Consider the following 21,379-nt stretch of genomic DNA (forward strand, 5'->3'; position numbering starts at 1 on the left):
TATATACTGGAACATACATGGTGTTGTCGATTGAATAAACTTCTGTGAATTATGGTCATTAAGGTGAAAGGAAAACATGTAAGGCCCACAGAGAAACATTCATTCATTCAATAACATGTCAGTAGATTTGTATGTTGCATTAGGCAGTGCTGTGTTTCTAAATAAAAACATGTTTCTGCAGATATAGTAAATATTGTTTTATGAGAGAACAGGAAAGGAGTGGAGAAGACAGAAAAGACAGGGACAAGGGGCGGCTGGTATAAATGCTGACGGCATGGATTCAAGACAAGCCCACAATTCATCAGGGTCTGTGCTTGTGAGTGTTCGTGAAGGCAAGAGTGTGTGTGTGTGCTTCTGTCGGATAGGGCAAATGAAAGGGCGCTTGCTGGTCATCAGCTGTTTTTTCATTGAGCCAACTGACACACACTTCCCACAGTCCAACACACAACATCTTTTGTGTTTCGCAATTACTGTAGACATACTGTATTTGCACAAAATGGCCTATTTTAGAGTAATAAAATATAATTTAATTCGCCTTGTGTGTGCATTTAATGACCACCAGCATCAACATATAAACATTAATCCTGTAATTTAAAAAAAACGCGTTAACGCGTTATTTGAGGATTAATTTGTATTTTTTAACGCATGCGCACAAGGACCCACAATTCAGCCCACTCTGTACTAGTCGCCGCTCTAATGCAGTCAGACGGCAGCTGCTCTGATGAACTGAAGAACCAGAGAACCTTCTGGACGGGAAGATCGTGTTCCAAAAAAACAAAGATCGAACATTCAATAAAACCAAGGTGATAGGTACACTCTTTGGGAAGACGTTATCATTTCACAGTAGTGAAGCATGCGTTGGTCGGCGAGGGGCGTTCAAGTGCAATGCGGCAAACCAGCTTCACTCGCAGGACACATTGGTCAAAAGAAGCGGCCAGCTTTACTGTCATAAAATGTGAACAAGTTAGTTTGCCTAACCAACTGGCTAAAGAATAACTAGCTAAGAGGACCTTGGCATTAGATTGTGTCATGGTGTGGTTAATGGTTGTTTAACAAAAAATATTTAAAAAAAAAATCAACCATCCTATAAAAAGAATGGCTAACAAGCCCGCATTCTGTTTAGGATGAAGATTATATTAATGTTCCATATGGAATAGCAAAGAGAACTGCTAAAGAACTGCTGAGTTGCAGCACCATTGTTTTGTTTATTTATGATTATTAAAAGAAAACATGTTAAATATATATATATCCGTCTTTTGTCATTAATTGTTTGTTTTCACAAAAATATACAGAGAAATCGGTAATGATTAATCTATAGAAACCTGTGATCTCTATCTCTTTAATATGTGTATTGGTTGCACAAAAAGGGCACAGAAGGTGTGTGTGTTTTTTCTGTGGAAAACAGAGAAGGAGAGAAGTGAAAGAGACGCAGACAGGAGGAAAGACAGTGTATGACATAGACCACGTGAGCTGGTTCTCTGCAGCCTTCCAGATTAATCTTATGATGGCAATTTAGTCACAAAGACACAGAACATGACAGTATAGAACTGTACCGAAATCCTTCCCACATGGCAGGTACTCACCAGACAGAATCAACCAGTTTTAAGTGCATCATTTCAGTGATGAAGCTACAGACAGAAATATTGGCCCTGCCTACAGGCAACGTTAACATCACCGCACATGCCTAGTTAAGATAACACTCACCTCTTGTGGCAACAAACTGTCTACATGGCTGCATTCAAGATTAAAGCTGCAGTATTTGCTTTATTAGGCAATTAAACTGTTATTTAGTGTTAAATTATGGTGGATAGGATAGAATAGGGTTTATTTATTATGTGATTTTGAATGTTAATTGAAGAGTTTTGCACTTATTTATATTTTGATATTAAATTTAAGTACTTCACTTATTAAGAGTTTGCCGGGTTAATGTGTTAAAATTTCATTTTACAATTTCCCCTTGCCTTTGCCAATCATGGATCGCTGTTGTGTGCTTCTTTAAAAGAACAATATCTGTTCCGTTTTTTCTTCGGCACAGGTTTTAAAGTATTGATTTACCCCTGTATCAGAAATGACCCATATAGTAGAAAAATTTGTATTTTACATTTGTTCATTTGTTTTCATTAACCTTTGTAAAATGTCACTGTGATAAACCAGTTAACCCTACTCCTCAAAACGACCCTGTACATGACAAGGGACATTCACACGACTTTAAATCAGCCTCCGTGTTAAGAGAAACAAGACTACTATAAGTTTACTATACAGTCTATATAGTCTCCACTGATGTCTCCACAGAGGGAGTGTGTATTTGACTGGTTGAGTCGCAAATGGGACAAAAAGCATGATGCATCAACGTCTTCAGGGAAAACGGTTTCATTTAAAAACAGGTTGACGAGGTGCTCTCACCTTATTGCAGGAAAGACAATTATTTTTGTCAGAACAGTTTTCTAGAATAAGCTACTTAAACCTCACTGATCAATAATTTAAATGAAGAGATGCCTGCAACAATTCCATATTTATGGAGTGCAAAGAAGTCATTTATATGTTGAATGCTCTCCAGGCAGACAGTTAAACCTCAAGGAGTTGGCACCTATTCACAGAGCCGCATCCAAAAGCTGTCACCACATGTTTAGAACGCGGTTCAACTGAATGGGAGAGACAGAGGAAAATAATGCATACTGTGTGTAGTAAAGTATCTACAGGGGGAAAATAAACTGCGGGCAGAGTAACTAACAGTCAGTTGAAAATTCCTCTTTCACAATCTAAGCTCACAAGGAGTTTGAAACAAAAGAAGTCTGTGATCAGCGAGCATCAGTTCCAACCACACACCAGCTGGGAACTGTGGGTGGGGAAAGTGCATAAGTAACACACTTCCTCCCTCCATCAGTAGCCACCACGGGCGCCCTGCTACTTAACCTCCGACTGCTCTGATGGAGCAGCTCAGCGACCAGCAGTGGAAGACGGAGTCAACAGGTTTAAAGGTTTCAACCCGCAAAAGATATTTTAAAGGTGAAAGTTCAAATGACACCGGTAGCTGAATCCAAGTTGTACAAAAGCTGCCAGGAAACATATGATCAATGTGACTAAATGTGGGTTCATCTAATAAAATTAAACATGGAGAAACCCAGCTTTGCAGCTTGTCAGCTCATCTTAGGGTTCATTTATGCTCAACCTTAGATTCGTAAATGGATACGAACCTTTACCTTAAGGGAGAGAGTCATAAAATCATCATAGTTTTGCTAAAATGTTCTCTTATTATTTGATAGAGCATAATAAGCATGTATTTCATGCAAACACATATTTTGGATGCTCTGGGAACATAATTTCTTCTTTTTAATAAGCAAAGAAGTATCCACAATTGCCCCACTTGTTATTCTTGGAAGCATCTAAAATACAGATCTATTAATGGGACCCAGGGTGTTGTTGGGAAAGAAAAAATATTTTACAGTCACGTCAGTGCAGGGGAAAAAAAAGCATACTTGATTGGCAGATGATGATCTATGTCAACAGCTGCTGAGTATGCACATTCAGCTTTTTCAACATGGGAAATCAAATGAAAAGCTGAAACAAATGAGGGCCCTGAAAAAAACTTGGACAAACCAACACACTGAGACTATTGCGATGTGCAACCAGGGCACACCCCCTGCACCACATTTACTGATTACTCCTGATAATGATGTATGCAACACACCGACCACACACACAGTACAGATCAATACATAATTACACTGACAATTAGTATCATTAGAGTAGTGCTGGACATGGGGATTTGTTGAGCGAAACACTCCTCGGGGGGGGGGAGGGAGAGTTAAGCAGCTCTCACACAGTCTGCATGGGGTCTTTTCCAAAAGGTTTCCTATTGTCATTAAATAATGGGATGAGAGCGCCACTTTAGCTCAGAGCAGGCGTGATACTGTTAGCTCACATATAAGCTCACACACCCCCACAGTGTGGTAGAAATTCAAAAACTTGTAGCTGGAATCAACTTATTCCATATTTCAAATCAAATTAAACACGAACCGAAAGACGACCCATTAGAATCAACAGCTAAGACAAGCCGCCCAATCGGTGTATCTGAGCTCAACTCATTTAGACTGTCAATTAACTGCGCTCTTCAACTCTGCCTCAGTTAATCAGGCCTACAGTAATTACTTAAATGCATTTGCTGGCACATCCTTTTAGATAAGGTCTACAGATATCGGACTGTGTTTTACAAAGACCACAAGTGTGTTGCGTTCATTAGATGATATTCGTAATGATTGATTTAATAAGGTTAGGAGCTGGTCTGAAAGTCATTTCCACTTTCTGTAACAACGTAATGAAAAAAGGGCTTGGCTTGCTAAATGTGAGGCGATGTAGCCGTGATGAAGCATGGTGTTAATTTCTGTCTTGTCTTGCTAATATTACAGGCTCTACAGAAACTAAACTAGGACTGAACACAGGATCTTCAGTTAGACAGTATTGTAGAGTGTTTGTATCAGCCCTACATCAAGGGATCCTTTATAACACATAACCAGACACACACACTTACACTGGCTGGTAACAGATTAACATAAGCACTTGGAGGTGGGAAACAGCCAACTCCTCTTTAGTTGTGCTGTTTTTGATTGTAATAAAAAAGTTTTGATTTGCCTTGTGTGTGAATTTAATAACCACCAGCATCAACATATAAACATGCCTTTGTGCTCTGTATGTATGTGTACATATTCCGTTGAAAGGCTGTTTAAGTTATGATAAGTCACTTTAAGATTTGTATTGGTTGCACAAAAAGGGCACCTCATTAGAAACACGGCGGTGACAGCAACTTGATGACTGGGCAGTAAGATTTAAAATGTCCACTGAGAGTATTCCAGATACACCATGCAAACCTTTATGGGCAATATTAAGGAGCAAATAAATGAATTGTCTTTATTTACATTTTGCTTTTTACAGCAGCCATCTCTAGGACGCATTGCAAATAAAAACTAAAGTGGGCTGTTGATTCTCTTATGGTGTTAAAACCTTTTTAAAACTGTGTGCGCTACACACAGTTCACATGTACCAAATGTAAAATTTGTCTAATTATATCTAACTACATGGTTACAGTCAATTAGGTAAACTAATAAAATATATAATTATTAAGATATAAAATATACCACAGCCAACAAATTAGGAATTTTACTGACAACATTGTTTTTGTTCCTGGCCGACAGCCTAGATCGAAATAAATCGACTTTCAAATATGTTTGTTTTTATCGAATACATTTGACAACCATTAAAAACATTATTGCATGTTCCCATATTGATTTCAGGTTTAGCATCAAATCTTACCTTTGACACAACAGTTGGCCTATGCACCATGAAATGACTAGCACTTGTGACAACTATATATTGCTATGATTGATTATCAGACTGACTGATGGATTGCATTGTGACACAGTTCACAACCTCCCCATCCATCTGATTACTGAGAGAAAGCAGCCTGACATTCTGAAAAGGCCTCAGGTCAGATATGAGCTTCGTCTAGTGAAGAGTTAACAACAACTGGGACAAGGAATGTTGCCATTATGTTTTTTTCTTCCTCTCATTCTTTCCCATCACTTCAATTCCAATTCAAGTCTTATAATACCTACTAAGAACTGTTTTTAAGTCATTTACTACCATTTATATTGTTCTATACTATTGTGCTACATAATAAGCAGTTGGTGTGAAATGTGATGCTCTACATTAAGAAAGGTTGAGGTGTTTTCCATTATGTGTATGGAGAAAAGTAATTGAAACAGATGTCGAGGTAAATATGCAATTTGAATGTCCGAGTGAGAGAATACTGATGTCTGCAGAACTTCTCCGCCTGGACTCTAGTTTGAAGTCCACAGCAAACGCAAAAAAAAAAAAATGAAATATCAACAAATGTCACACAAAAAGAAGACACTGACAAAGATGTTTGGAGAGTTTGTGCTGATAAAAGCCAACACATTGTCTACGTGTTGTCAATTAGTAACTGACTTCAACAGCCTGAAAACCAAATCTGCTGTGTTGAGTGTTAAAAGATTCAAAAAGAGCTTTAGGAAGTGGTTCCCACCGCTGTCCTGGTGTTGATTCACATGACTTTTCAATGGCTTTCTATAACTAAATAAGCAAACTTTGAATGACCTCAAAGCTGAAACTTGCTTCATCTTTTGCTTTAATGTGATGGATTTAGTGAGTAAGAAAATATATTCTACAAAGTGACCCCAGAGCAAAGAGAGCCCCTGGCTTCCTCAAAGTAGAGTAGACCTTTTTTAATTTAGAGGTATTTTGTCCAAACACCCCAACGGAGTTTTGTTGTGTTCTTGACACAAAAACACACACAAATACATTCACCGTGTGAAACCATTGAGATGACTGAGAGACTCGATACAGGACAGTGTGGTGACCAGGTGACAGACACCAATATTATCATTGTTCAACCACCCTCTCCTGTCCTCCCTCTAATTCTCTCCCCCTTTTGTCATTCTCCCTTTTCTCCCACTGTTCTTGGCAGCTGTGGTGAAAAGATTTCTGATGCTATCACTCTTCCTCTCGCCCTCATCTTCTTTCTGCTTCGGAATCAACGCCACTCCTACGAGCAGTCCCTGCCTGAGAAAGGATACAGCTCTCTCCTTGGCTGTTTTTCATTCTCCCTCTCTGCCTCTCTTTCCTGATGAAATTTTCTCTCATCAGAATTCAAACTGTCATTACTCACAACATTGACGTCACATCCACATTGCAGTCGACCAGCCGTGACTGCTGCCCATAACATGGCTCCAAAAACCCCTCAAGACTGATATTTTGGGGAATTTTTGTGATGCTAAGAGTAGTTCATTACGTTTCTAGCCTGCAGCTTGATGTTTTGGTTTCCAATCTTTACAATACGCAGCATCAGTGTAGCATTTATCCTACAGTACACACACTTCAGTGATGTAGGCACATGAAAGACACCTGAACAAACAAGCTTGACCTGATCACATCCAATTAACTGAGAATTACAGAACCAAGGCTCTGGTTTTATAAAGTAATACATTTCCGTGCATTCTGTGTTACATTCAATTCATTTTCCATCCCCTATCCCCTCGAGTCTGTCTTGGCTTGCTGTGTTATTTTCACACTCACTCCATCTCTCTCATCTCCTCAACACCATCCTTCAAATTCCCTTACTCTCTCCTGCATGCTGCTAGGCATCCGACTTCCTTGTCCTCTTGTTCTCTCATTGTAATACCCGCCCACGTCCTGCACACCTCCTGCAACTTGTTAATCTTTGCTTTTGCCCAGCTCCGTGCCTCTTTCTCTCGTTTCCCCCCCCACTTTGTCACTGCATTTTTTTTAACTTTCTTTCTTTTCATTCATCTCACTGAGTCAGACTCTCCCTCCTGGTGTAGAAATGGTTTGTATTGATCCACTTTAAAACCAGAGAGAAGGTCAGGGGTTCACTTATAAAGCTCAGGGACATAAGTCTGCGGCCAAAAAATGTATGGCCGCACATAGAGTACAGAGCAGGAAAATATAACCAGGTAACAGGGCTGAAGTGTTGAATGGTGTGTGTTTGCTTCATCTGAGATTTTACACACTCTTTTTTGACAGAGCTACAACTAATATGCTCAAACATTAGCGTTTACAGAAACACAGCAAGCCTGTCACTATGGCCATAAACATCCTAAAGACAGCCAGAGGCTGAAAATTATTATCCAGCACAAATATGAACTCCACAGAGGGAGCTAACAGACAGCTCACTCATCCATCATTGCTATGTGGCTAACAGCTGTCCAGGGCTCAAACCCCCTCTGCCCTGCCCTCTCACCAGATCTATGGCAGGGTCAAGCTAAATGCATTCACCCTTCCTCCCACATCAAACAGCTTATCCCGCACTGCTCAGTCAAATGTAGTAGAGGAGGCCATTTATGAGTTTGTAGTCAAGAGGTTAGAGAAGTGCATTTGAATTCCAGGAGTGGTTCGGAAACTCTGGGCAGGGCTCAGCGCCGAACACGGGTAGCTCAAAAATGTGAGCACAGAAGAGTCAAGATATCTTCAGTTCATATACCTGGATCGGTTGGAGCTGTTAGTTGTTTGAGTTTTTCCTTACTTAGAGTGTATCTGTTGAGCCAGTAGGGAGCTGGCATTTAGAAAGATGCTTTAGTCATATCAATGTTCTGGCACTATGGCCTTTACTAATAGCACTGAGAGAGCGAGAGAGCAACGAAGCCATGCAGCAAAGGGGCAAGACAGAGCCAAACCTGCTAGAAAGAGGACTCGAGCCTCAATACATAAAACATAATGTTTCAAAATCTGAAAATGGGCCCAAAAGCTCATCTGGATGATCAGGCAGCCAAATGTTCAGATTCAAATCAACCACTGGTCACATTAAGAAGTTATTAGGTAAAAAAAAGGTATATTCCATTTGTTAACATCAATTATCAGTGTCTGCTGCCCTGTGTAAGCAACTTGCCTTGACTTTGACTGTTGTTGTTTGCAGTAACAGTATAACCCCACAATATATCATTAACATGTAATTACACTTAATGAAAGCATCTATCTTTAGAATGTGGGGGAATCCTGTCTAGCCATTCATGTTAAGATATTCATGTTTATATTTAAATGCTCTCCCTGATTCTTCCAACTGATTCTGCCATTTCTATTTTTCACAGCATCCGCCTCCGCACTGAGAAAAGATGTCATGCACTGATCTGAGGTCACACTTGAGGTCTTCAAGAACCACTGACTGAGGTTATGGTCAGTGGCAAGCAGCTGACATTAGGTCAGTGCTTAGGGGCAAGCGTGGCAGACATCATTATCCTGAGGCTGACCCCTCAAGCCTTGCTACTGTCACGGGGTCAGGCAATAGGCTTATCTCTGAGGCTATTAGATAATCATATATGACAGTTTATACAGGACAACAGTTTTGAGGGGATGTTTAAGTGGTGATAAAATATCAGTGAATGTATTTCGTATCTAAACTCGAGTAACCATGGTAACAAGGCTGACTGTGTGAACGGGATAGGGAGAGGGAGGTGGGACAGAAACGAGGATTAAACAAACATGAATTAATAGTAATGGCAAATGTTAAGCAATAACATGTTGTAACTGTGAGGTGCACCGATGTCTAAACCTCATCAGTTGTGTTTACCTGGAAATCCCTTCTTCTTTCACTCTCCAGCTGTTGCTCTGTATGGCATGTACTTCTTTTTAAAGCTATGCAGAAGTGATTCGCAGTAGTGTAGTTAGCCAGAGCTTGTTAGAGCTACAGCATTTATTTTTTTAATATGTTGTTATTGGATATTATTAGAAATCTCTAATCTCTAATCAAATCTAGCGGGTTCAAACTATAATGAATTTTCATGGGCTGCATACCATTTAGGTGTGCTGTTTGCAGAGCCCTGTTATTTTGCATGATGGCTCACTGGTATGACTTCATTAATGCTAATAGTGCATCTGTGCTCTCCCAGCTATAAAAAGTAAAGGCTACATTGATATGGCCGAGGTAGATGAAATGCAAACCAGGGAGTCTTATCAAAAAGCCAACACACTCTCCAGCTGATTATTCTCCTTTGAGGTTGGATTCTATTGGTCTATTGTTGTCTAAGTTATCATGATGTCAATACTTTTCCTCACTAGATAAGAGTAAATAAGCACAGCAGTTTCACATGCAGCATTTGTGTTGCAGTAAAGTAGGATAATGATTGGCATTGCACTGCAAAAAAGGAAGTGAAATTCTTCTCTCTAACATGTGATGTTATACCATAGCACTCTGCACTAAAAGCTCCTGTTGCACCGGGGCAAAGGTCTAATTGAAATGAACGAGAGCCTGCTTTTTGCCTCGGAGCTATTGTGAGTGTGATGGGCCCGAAGAAAGAAAAACCCCAGTAAAGAATGAAGACAATCACTGAATAAGAGAGAGATTACATGTACAGATGATGTCTGAAAGACAGAAGAAAGGGAGGTGAGACTTGGCTGGGTGATTCACATCACTTTCACTACCGCACAAAAAAACACCTGTGCGGCCAAGCTAATAGAGAACTACACAGAGGAAGAGTGCTGTTTTTACAAAGTATCTCACTCCATTAGACTCGGCTCAGGATGAATGGTTTCTGTGTGTGTGCGCGGCGAAGACACCTGCCAGGAAAAATGTGTGCACTGACATTTAAAGCTTTAAAACTGGTCTTATAATTAGGCTTTCTTAAGAGAGAGCAAGATGGAAAGCGATGGATGGGTGATTTTAAAGAGCACAAGGGATGGAAGATGGGGTCTCTAAGACAGGTGGTCATCTAAGAGGTACACTAAACACTAATAGATGGAACGGAAATATATTCAGGCGGGTTTCAAGATAAAGAGAGTGGGTGAGCACAGGGAGACTGAGGAATCAAGAATGAAGGTCAGAGAAAATAAAGTTGAGCAGTTGTATGTTCACTATAAAGATGGTATGCTGTTGTGTAAGGTCTTCAGTATAAGTGCACATATGTGTGTCTGTGTGAGAGGTAGCCTCTGTAATGCATGCAGGGCCATGCACTGTGGCTCAGTTAGTAAAAACCAAGTGTAGCTCATGCTATCCCCCAGGATCTCCCACCGCAGCGCACCAAACCAAGCTGTGTGTGGGTTTGTGAGAGTGTGTGTGTGCTTGTGAGTGACATTGCACAAATCCAGGGGACCAGGCTAATGATGTCCCCTGTCTGACTAAATCAAAGCAACACAAGGCTGTGGGGAAAAAGAAGATGTCTCGGAAAAAAGCGAAAAGAAGACAAGGGCAGAGGGGAATAAGAGCTTTCCATGTTTTGTATTGTTAATCACTGCGGGCCTGCAGCAGTGGTCCTTGTGAATGAATGTGGCGTAGGCCTGTGTTCAATTAGCATGTGTGCAGTGGAAAAGGCTGAGTGGAAAAGTTGGAGCAGACAGTTTCAGAGATGTTAATGTACTGACATCTAGACTAATCTTTAATAGTTGCCTCCTATGTATGCATGAATGCCTATGTTTACTGGCAACAATACTTTCCAAAGTGGGCAGTACACATTTCCCTGAAGACTGATTTGTAAAAAGGAATAACTTTCACTCTTGGATAACAACTGAGTCACTTGAGTATAATTGTTTAACAATTTTATAATAACCATGTTGATTCTAGAATCTATATTTAATTTAATATTTGAAATGAGGCTTTGTAAAAACAACGAGCAGCTAACAGTTAGCTCAAAAGAAAGCCAGTTTGCCTGTGAGCCTCAGCAAGTGAACCAGAGAGCTGTTTTGTTTGATAAAACAGCAAAGACGTCGCCACTTTGTCACAATCACAATGAATAAATCCTTACTTTAATTGACAACGAAGAAAACAGCAAGTAAATGAATACTTCCTGCAGAAAGAACAGATAGAAAAAAATGTGCTTACCGAGTTGATGCAGGCGAGTTCCTTGTTGAGCAGCCAGGGTAAGGAGAGTTTCCCGTCTCCCTTGTAACAGGACTGAATCCTTTCTTTGATCTTCTCCTTTATCCTCCTTAGGGTGAACAGACACAATGCTGACTCTTTAGGTGGTTTAGCTCGATTCTTCTGACCCTGAGAGAAGACTGTGAAGAGGATGTCTTCATTCTCAGAGATCCCCAGAGAGTTGGCCAGCTGCCGGCCTGGTCGAGCCAAGAAGGCATCCTGCACCAGACGGTACTCTACCCCATCTTTAGTGCAGCCAATGGGAAACTCAACGTAGGAGTAAAACTTGGGGTCATCCACGCAGAGGCGGACGATTTTGGAGGTAAAGAACTGCTCTCCGCTGGCATCGGGCGAAGTTAGTTGGGTATCCAGCTGCATTGTCAGATAATAGACAAACTGCTCACTGCTGAAGCTGTACACATAATAGATGTCGAAGGCAGGGAACTTGGAGAGAGTGTCCGAGGGGATCTTTAGCTGGGACGAGACAAACTCATCCTGGTACACAAAGCTGAACATGTCAGCATTTTCTTCATTCTCCATCAGTTTGCGGCTGGACAGAGTTGGAAAGTATTCAGACTTGCCATCGATTGGGGTTCCAATAAACAGCTTACTGGTAGGACTGTGGGGGGAACTTATGATCACCCCAGACATGGTACCAGACTCTGCCACACTGGAGAGGTAGTGCTCCTTGCGATGGTGGGGCTCACCGAGCTTAAAAAGATCATCCAGACGTAGAAACTGGCAGATGCCCTGTGAGGTGCTTCCACAGGCAATGAGGCGGTTCTGTGCGTAGTCTATGAGAAGAAGTTTATTCACATTTGGAGCCATGGCCAAGTCATGTGGGCACGACTGGACACTTGGCGGAGGGTAGCACTTCTCATTGTCCACCACTGGGCCAGTCATGTGGTTGCGCAGTTTGGTCAGGTTGCTTGACAGCTTGAAGATCCAATTGACAGCTCCCACATACACTTCTCCAGTTGTGTTGTGTATGGCAAGATGAGTTAGCCCCCACTCAGCAGGGGCAAATCTTTTCAAGGGTGGGGGTTGGCCTCCACAGACAGAAGAGCTCATGATAAGCAAAAGCTCCAAGAGGAGAAACCCTGAGCCAGGGGAAGCCACTGACCGGGCTAGGGGACACATATCTCTGCTGTTTAGACACACTCTGTTACAATTCCCAAATCAGGATTTTCTTTCTTCGCACCTCTATTAGCAAGGAATAAGGGGGGTAGTTTTAAAGAGAGAAAAGGATAAGGGAAACGACTATTATTGCGTGGTCCTGTTTTCAGAGTTGCAAGCCATCATCAGGAACATCATCCATAGGCGTGAGGTGGGAGCCCTGGAAGGTAAAAAAAAAAAAAAAAAACATGATGAGTGACAAAGGAACATTTTCTTTGAATTATGCATAAAGCAAAAAAGAGGCCTCAAAGCCTCCCATATTGCGAAAGAACACTCAAGCTGCTTTAATGATAAATGATATCAAATCAAGTCTGGAAGGCAAGAATGTGTCAGCATTTAATTATGAGTGAAGATGGCTGGGGAGCCATTGGCCGATTATTAAAAGCACTGTACATGTAATACAACTGTTGCTGGAGTGAGTTATAGACCCACCAAACTGAACTCTTTAATATTTCATATTTTTCAACGCTACTCTGGTGGCTTTCAAGGAGGCATGTGTTTGAAAGGTTGCCAGTGGGGCCTGTTATATTGACAGCAAACAATTTATAGCCAGGTCTGTGCAAACACTTTCCTGTAATAGTTTGAACTGTATCAACATAACATCCAGTAACCCCTTATTGTAATTACACCAACAGCTGTATAAAGGTACCAGGCTCATGTAGCAGCACACCAGGTTACCAAAGTCACTCCTCTTACCCTCAGGGACCTACATTCACAATATATACTGTATATTATAAAGAAAAATATATAACTTATCTAAAGAAAAATATGCAGAACATAACGTTAATCATACAAAGCTGTTGAAGTGGAGTAGGGCTGCTCGATTATGGAAAAAAATCATAATCCCGATTATTTTGGACAATATCAAAATCACGATTATTTAAACGATTATTAACATGTGCCCTTATTCTGAAGTCTATGCTTTATTTTTGTAATCACTTCCGGTTCCGGTAAACACAGATGACGGCTGCGTGTCTTATTCCTCCGTGAAACCAGGATATCAGTGCCAGGTTATTCAAACCCTTAATGAAGGCTACCCTTACACTCTCTGACTGACTGGCCGGCGCAGAGAAATGCGGGTCCAGTCTGACCGGTCTGAACAGCCAGGCGGGAGCATGCTTGAGAATAGCGGTGCGGTGCGCGGCCGCTACATGGTGTGCTGCTGCCCTCCCTGCTCTTCCACTCGCGCTGTTTTGTCACCACAGACAACTCGCCTCCTTCACTTTACTGCTGCTTGAGAGTGAGAGCCAGTCAGCTGGGCCGCTGAATGCTTTGGGGGAAGGACTGAATTGAGCATGCGCATCTCTTTCGAAAAAAAATTCCAAATAATCGTTTCAACACGATTATAGTAGTTGGAGATTGTTTGACCCCATAATCTCAATCACGATTAAATTTCGATTTAATCAAGCAGCCCTAATGTAGAGTATTTCTCCCCTGTGAATGTAACACTGGAGACAGTACCAACATTTAACATTAGACCAACAGATCAACCGGTCGCTTTAAAGAGTATTTGTCCCTTCCGGTATTTTTCAATGACAGTACAGTGATGATGAGCGGGGTCTGCGGGGCAAATGCTGTTACTTGACAGGCCAATCATGTTCCAGAAATAGTGGGACATTAGTTCTCCTGTAAACGCTGATTATGCAAAACAGGAAGCAACTCTCCTTGAGACCTGCACGCTTCAATTTCACCTTGACTATCAAAGTGTCTGCACGAAGGGTGTTTTATGATCACACCAAGTCAGAAAAGATGAGACACTAGGGAGAGATGAGAAGAGTAGGAAGATGGCGGAAGGGGGTTGAGGGAGACAAAAGCATGGGCTAGAGCAAAATCAAAAGGAGAAAAGAGAGAGGAAAGGGACTGAGGAATGTCTCTGTTTCCACGTCCTGCTGTCCATCTGGTAAACCACTCAAGGAGCAAGGCTATCTGTCTATCAATCACCGAGCTTAGCAGGTCAGGAAGAGTGGTCAGTTAGCCAAGCTCTGAGGGAAGATGTTTTATCCTTTATGCTTAATGCAGCTTTCCCTGAGAAGGGCTTGTGGGAGGCTGTGAGTAAACACTAGAAGGGAAAAATGCACTTTTAAAAGTATTGAGAGAATTAAGGACCCCAGCAAGACGAGTTACTGAATTGTTAATCAGTTGCAGTCACTCCTGCTGTAAACAGGATAGGAGAGAAATTGCAGCAGCAATGGTCATGGAATAGCAAACCATAGCTCAGCTGTGACAAAGCTAGCCAGGTTCATGGAGAGGTTGGGTCATCCAGTAAAAGAGAGAGAGAGAGAGAGAGAGAGAGAGAGAGAGAGAGAGAGAGAGAGAGAGAGAGAGAGAGAGAGAGAGAGAGAGAGAGGGGGGAGGGAGAGGGAGAGAGAGAGAGAGAGAGAAAAGAGGTATAGGGCAAGAAAAATGTGAAGAGAAACAAATACTGCATGGACAGAAAGACATACAGACCGAGAAGCAGAAGAGAGAGTGAGGAGCAGCGGGAGCCAAACAAAAGGAAGCACTGCTGCTGCATTTTAATCAGGGATCTACCTGCGCTTAAATCAAACACCAGGGGAGCCCTGTGGATTGAGGCACCTCTGCACGGTAACTGCAGACAGACAGGCTGGAGCAGCATCAGATAAAACCCCATTCTCTACTCTGAGATTAAAATGACTTGATGTGGATGGTGGCCTCTTTGACATAAGCAGCCGCAATAAAGTGACTAGCCAGCCTATAAAAAAATAATTTCGTGCTCAACAGAACGGTTGTGCTTCGAGAGCAGATGTCTCGTTTTCCTTTGTCATTTTCAAGTGCGGAAAAAAGATACAATGAGTTAGAGAGAGGGAGGGAGCAAATGAGAGATTGAAGAATGAGACAACCTTAAAAAAGTCCTTATGGTGATTCCTCTTCATTCAAGCCACCTGCAGCTTGATGTAAAACAGTGCGAGTGGCAAAACAAATTGCATCAAGGGGTCTCCGGCTGCTTATAATCTATCCCATTAATAAGACTGTGACATCACAACAAACACCCAAGTAAAAACACAGCATGGAATTTTTCATCTCCCAAATATAAACTTTACTAGATACATGAAAAGAAGTCCACAATCATTCCATTTCGATCTCCTGTCATAGCACACATGCTTAGCTGTTGAGGATATAGTCAATCACTCTTTTTCTTAAATTTCTTAAGTTTTCTCCCTCCCTCCTTATCCTTCCAGACCCTAGTCAATTTCAATTTCCTCCACAACTAAAGGGAAATGGTGGGAAAAGCACTGGAACAAGGTTACAAGCCATATCTCGCACCATCAAGGAAAAACATGTCAATCATTTCTGTCCGGAACGTGTCTCTTGCTTTGGGAATGGGCAGCTGCGATATCGAAGGAACCAAGGCCGTTATCACATGAGGGAAAAGCATTAGAGGGGACATGCTGGAAGGGGCCAAGTTGATTGGATTTGATATCAGGATGTCCCATCAATTGACAGGACTGTACCGCATCCCTATGGGCGTCAGGAACAGGAATGAGAATGAGAGATTGAAGGGAGGTAGAAGATGTCCTTCCGCAGCTTTACCTCATTTTGTTTATTAGGTTTGACAAGGGTTGGAATCCGGCGAAGACCCGGGGTGGTGTGTGTGTGTTTTCTTGTGCGCTGTGGGGAAATTTCTGGGTCTTGTGAAGTGGTGAGTGGACAGCGAGTCTTGTGAGCAGAGCTCGATCCACTCTCCCCTCCCTCTCCCATCCTGTTCTCCAAGGCAGCTAAACTCGTTCCCTTCAGACAGCGTAGCTGCTCGGAGCCTAGAGCTGCGCTGATTTATTGCCGGTGGCATATCAATTACGGCACTCACCACTGGAGGGGAGAAAGAGGAGGAGAAGGTGGCGAGAGAGGGATGATGATGAGGAAGGAAGAAGAGCAGCACTCAAACAAATTCTCTGCCCTCTGCACTGCATCACAACATGTGAACCGAGGAAGGAAAACATACGAAGGAAGATGGGGACAGTGTGTGGGAGCAAATAAAAGGCAAGGCTGTGGAAATGAATGCAAATTCTCGAGACACACACTCGTATGCACAAAGTCAATTATTGTAACCCAACCATGGCATAATCACAGAGGTTACTGAAAGCAATGAGGTTTAAAAGACACACACTGTGCACAAGCCAACATACACACCCACTACACTGCCTTTCCTCTCAATTGGTCTATAACATATGCACACAAACACGTCAAAACACACTTATCCTGTACATTATGCACATGCAAATCAAAACACACATACAAAAAGCTAAATGGGTCTCTATCTTAATCTGTCCTCCACCACTTCTCTCAGCAGCCAACAAACTCTAGAGATTGGAGAGTTGCCCAGGGGAGAAAAGGGAGATGAGTGAGGGGTGGGTGAGGGATTGAACAGTATGAGGAGGAGGCAGGAAGTGGTGGGTTAGGGGGGGTTGGATGGTTACAGAGGAGGTAAGATAGAAGGGGAGCCAAGCCCCGAAGCCATAATCCTCTCCCAGGGTCTGCCTAATCTCACCGCCACTATCTGCATATGGGAAAAATGGATTACCATCCCCCCCAACACACTGACGGGTGGGTGAATTGATGGAGGGATGGGTGGCAATCCCTGGACAGACAACAAGATCTCAAACGGATGTATAAAACACCTAGAGTCAGAAGAGGATCGACAATATGGTTTGCTCTCTTTACAGTCTTGTGCGGAGACACACGCATGCAGGTAAGCATGGTACACGCTGGTCATTTGCTGCCTGCTTATCCAGCCAGTCTGACACATGTCCCAGTTAAAGGCCGCCTCAGGGGCTCAGAGGCATTGGGGGGGGTCAGGTCACCAATATAAGCCACATAGAGGCTAAAACGCTCGAACACACCACCGAATCAAATCTCAAGCACTCCAACAAAGCAATCACTCTCTCTGTCTTTCCGCAGAGGATTATCAGAGAATGTCAACATTATTCCACAATTCACTTGTGTATGATCAAGGAATATTCTAACCCATGTTTTAATGACCATGGACATTTGTTCAAAAAGGTCCTCATTTTTAAATAACACTGGTGGTTTCATGTTTATTGTGTTCACAAAAGAGTCTCTCTCCTTGTATTCTTGACAAGGCGATGATTTGTGACCCGTTTGATGATGTTGTGAAACGATGAAAGCTCATTTTACCTTTATATATTTTCGTCGTATAGATTCTCTAATAGGTGCATGAAAAATGTTGATGTTACCCTCTGCCTCTTCTTTTTCCTCCGTCGTTATACCTTTGCATCTCCTTCACAATGTTCAACAGCTGCTAGCTTTTCCTATTTTGCCTCTGTAGCTTCTGGCGGTGTTCTAATGACTCGAGCAAGCATGTTGCGTACACGACTTCCGACGTCGTGGCCATGACCTCACAAGTTCCATTTGAACGCAGAACAATTTTAGAGATCTGATGTGCATTTATGTGATATTACTTCGTATTATTTATTTATCAGACAGTTAAGAGGTGACTAATACATTTAGTGCGGAATAAAGAACATATAAAACATTTGGGCAAGCACTTTTTACTGCCAAAAACAACTTTTCCTATATTCCTCTCACCAAGCAAGCCAAGACAAATTCCAGAGGAGGTAAGAGCAATTTTCAAGAGGTCTGACAATAAAGCAGTGTTGTGAATTGTGGTATCTTGTATCATTTCCTTCCTGCCTTGGCCGGGGGAACAAGCTGACTGGCAAGTCTCAGGGAGCATAAAAAGCCTTTATGAGTTCTGTTTTAGTGCCAACGTAAATCAGTTTAGTGGAGGACAAGCGCCTGTGCCCTTTTTCTCTCTCAGTGGCAGGTGGCCTGCCAAAAAAATGCCTTGTTCTACTGTGCAAAAGTTGTGTGTGTGCGTGTGCGTGTTCGTGTGTCTGTGTGTGTGTGAGTGTGTGTATTATTAAGACGGACACTGGAACAAATTGAGCCCCGTGTCTTTAAAGCACCTTGCTGGGCTGATGTTCAAGCCATCATCCCGGCTGGAGTGATAAAATCTGATCTAGAGCTGTCTAGTGGCTACCCTTGAGGAGACGGAGTTGAGGAAAAGCTTCAGAGTAGAAACAATCACAGTCCTCGGATTGTTCTGATAATTTTAAGTATTTTAGCCGAGAATAAAGCCTTTACATCAACTTTACAAGCTGCTCAGCTCTGTTGCATGGAATAATGGAATCTGATGATGTAAAATGTTTTTGAGAGACTGTCAAGAGATAACAGGTCATAAAACACATCATAATAAACAATCATTGAAAACATGGAAAACCGCCTTAAAAGTTTTTTTTTGTTGCTGTTCAACAAGCGGCCATACTCTGCTATATATTATGCCTGTCTCATTTCCCAAGCTTAAATCAGCAGCATGCCCAAGAATGAGGGTGGAGACTACCAGACAATCTACTGGCACACTGAAGGGCTGGAGAGCCAATATGGACAAGGACACCTGCTTCTCTTACACCCAATGTGTTGTTAGGATAACAGACGTGTGTGTGTGTGCGTGTGTGCGAGAGAGAGAGAGAGAGAGAGAGAGGGAGAGAGAGAGAGGGGGGGGGGGAGGGGGGGCAGAGAGGGAGAGAGAGAGAGGGAGAGAGAGACAGCTGCCACTCTGAGACAGTAGACCGACTGTGGGCACTACCTTCCACAAATTCAGCCACTCCTTGTTCTAAATAATAATAAAAACACACACTTTCTTGTGTTTTTAGAAATTGGATTATACTGCAACAGATACTACTTAAGAGACATGACGGTATATACGTTTCTGTTGTAATGAGCTTGTGTGTGTTGGGGGCTCGGTCATATGAATATGTGCCTGTGCTCTAAGCCAACAGCACAGTTGTCTCTGCTCCCCCCCTGCATTTGTCGAATATGAGAGAGAAGAAGGAGGGGTGTGTGTCACCTAATGTGTGATGTGTAGTGTGTGTGTCTGGTTTTACACATTTCATGCCGACACGGACACCAGCTCCTACCAAATCTCTGAATCGAACCAAGTCTGCTCTACACTGGAATGTATGGAGAGAATGTGCTGTGGACAGACCTCTGAGGAATTCATCAGCTCATCAAACAAATACATACCGAGTGTATATGTGTGTGTGAGGTAATCTGAGTGACAGGTGTGTGTAAGCAGCCCGATTTACCCCTCAAATCTCACTTCTCCTCACAAAGCTAACATTATACCAGAATTCTGTACCGAGCAGCAGTAGTGTTTGAACACTTCCCGAGCGGCTTGAGATGCTAGGATTATGAACACCACCTGAACGGTTTATGAACATTGTGGCATATTTGACTGGTAAAAACAGGATGATAGACCCCAGGGTGTCTCTCAAGCACACCGCCCTCTTCATTACAATATCACATGAACTGTATATGTCTCCATCTTTATATCAGACCAAATCCTCTCGCTCTGGCTCCGTTTTTCTCTTCCAGTTTTGCAGCTAAAATTTCTCTTTGTGTCTTCTCTGTTATGCTCTTCCACCTTCTATGATTTAAGAGTTAGACTAGCCCAAATAAAACTCAAATTTCGTATGCACTAAATTGATGTGTCTCACAACATGAGCATGGGAACACGTTTTCTCCTCCCTTCTTCTCTCGTCAGGGCTGAAATTCCTGGAAAAACTAAGGCTGTCATTCCTGCTGCTAAGACGGAGTGAAACACTGTTGAGCCAGCCATCGCATGAAAACCTGCCCACATTTCATAAGGGAGCGCAGACACACAAACACACAGATGCAGGCCCCGTCAGATTAGTGGTTTACACTTAATCTCTCGACTGTGTTTGTGCGGCTGGGTCTTTCTTTCCATGACAAATCCTGTGTGTGTGTGTGTGTGTGTGTGTGTGTGTGTGTGTGTGTGTGTGTGTGTGTGTGTGTGTGTGTGTGTGTGTGTGTGTGTGTGTGTGTGTGTGTGTGTGTGTGTGTGTGTATGTGTATGTGTGTGTAGGTGGGAGAGGTAGGTGATATGTAGGTCAAGGCCAGAATATGCCTGATATGCCAACAAGTAATGCAGTACCAGTGCAGTCAGTTTAACGTTTCACCACTGGCTCACTGAGGCCAAATCACACTGAGCTTGCACTATTGTCTACAGCATTAAGCTAATGCTTTATCTGTTTGAGAGGGCTTTAGGAGAACTACAGCGGGGTTGTAGGATCAGAGGAGGTGATGACATGCAACAAGAGGTTATCAACTGTTTTACCAGGCAGGATTACATTTAAGAGTTTAGGTTGGAATTAACCAACAATTTTTCCATTTGTGCAATGAAGAATGAAACCTAGATATTCGGATGTTATAACTAATTGGCAACGGATGTTTTTATCCACCTTTATTTATCTTCATCACTGATAACAATGTTTCCAACATCTAAGCAAGTCAATCCAGCTTTTGAAAATAGAACAAAAACATTCCTTGCCTCACATTTAAAAAGAGAACTACTGTTAGCAATATTGCTATTCAAAACTGGTATTAACATCTGTCCTGAGAGATACGATAACAAGTGGACAGTGTTGAATGCATCCGTTCACAACTGAAATTTAAATGTGTCCTTAATGTGTCTCCTGTGACCACATCTGATTTCCCTAACTTATTTGCAAATAAACAGGTATGTCTCGTCTGTAAACCACATGATGTTGCCTGGGCAGAAATGCAGATCTACTATGGAAAAGAAGAAATCATTATGCTGATGTCAGTGATAATATTGTGGCGTTGTACCCAAACCAACCAACATATGGGCACTGACAAGTTCCCAGAAGTAAAAATACATTTGAATGATTGTGACAGTGTAGCGGGTCAGAGGAGCACAGCTGAGTAGACGACCCTTCACATGTGGACACA

The 21,379-nt window shown here is 42.3% G+C and overlaps 1 protein-coding gene across 2 annotated transcripts in view; it reads right to left on the minus strand.

Moving 5' to 3' along the window:
- Positions 1 to 21,379, minus strand: part of LOC133963007 (plexin-A1-like) — a 178,333-nt gene that overhangs the window by 132,952 nt on the left and 24,002 nt on the right. For both annotated transcript variants that reach the window (XM_062398223.1, XM_062398222.1), the window contains exon 2: positions 11,360 to 12,731. In XM_062398223.1, the coding sequence (XP_062254207.1) occupies positions 11,360 to 12,535 (1,176 nt within the window). In that variant the 5' untranslated portion in view covers positions 12,536 to 12,731. The remainder of the gene's footprint in view (positions 1 to 11,359; positions 12,732 to 21,379) is intronic.

Source organism: Platichthys flesus, chromosome 2 (genome assembly GCF_949316205.1).
Source record: "Platichthys flesus chromosome 2, fPlaFle2.1, whole genome shotgun sequence".
NCBI lineage: Eukaryota > Metazoa > Chordata > Actinopteri > Pleuronectiformes > Pleuronectidae > Platichthys > Platichthys flesus.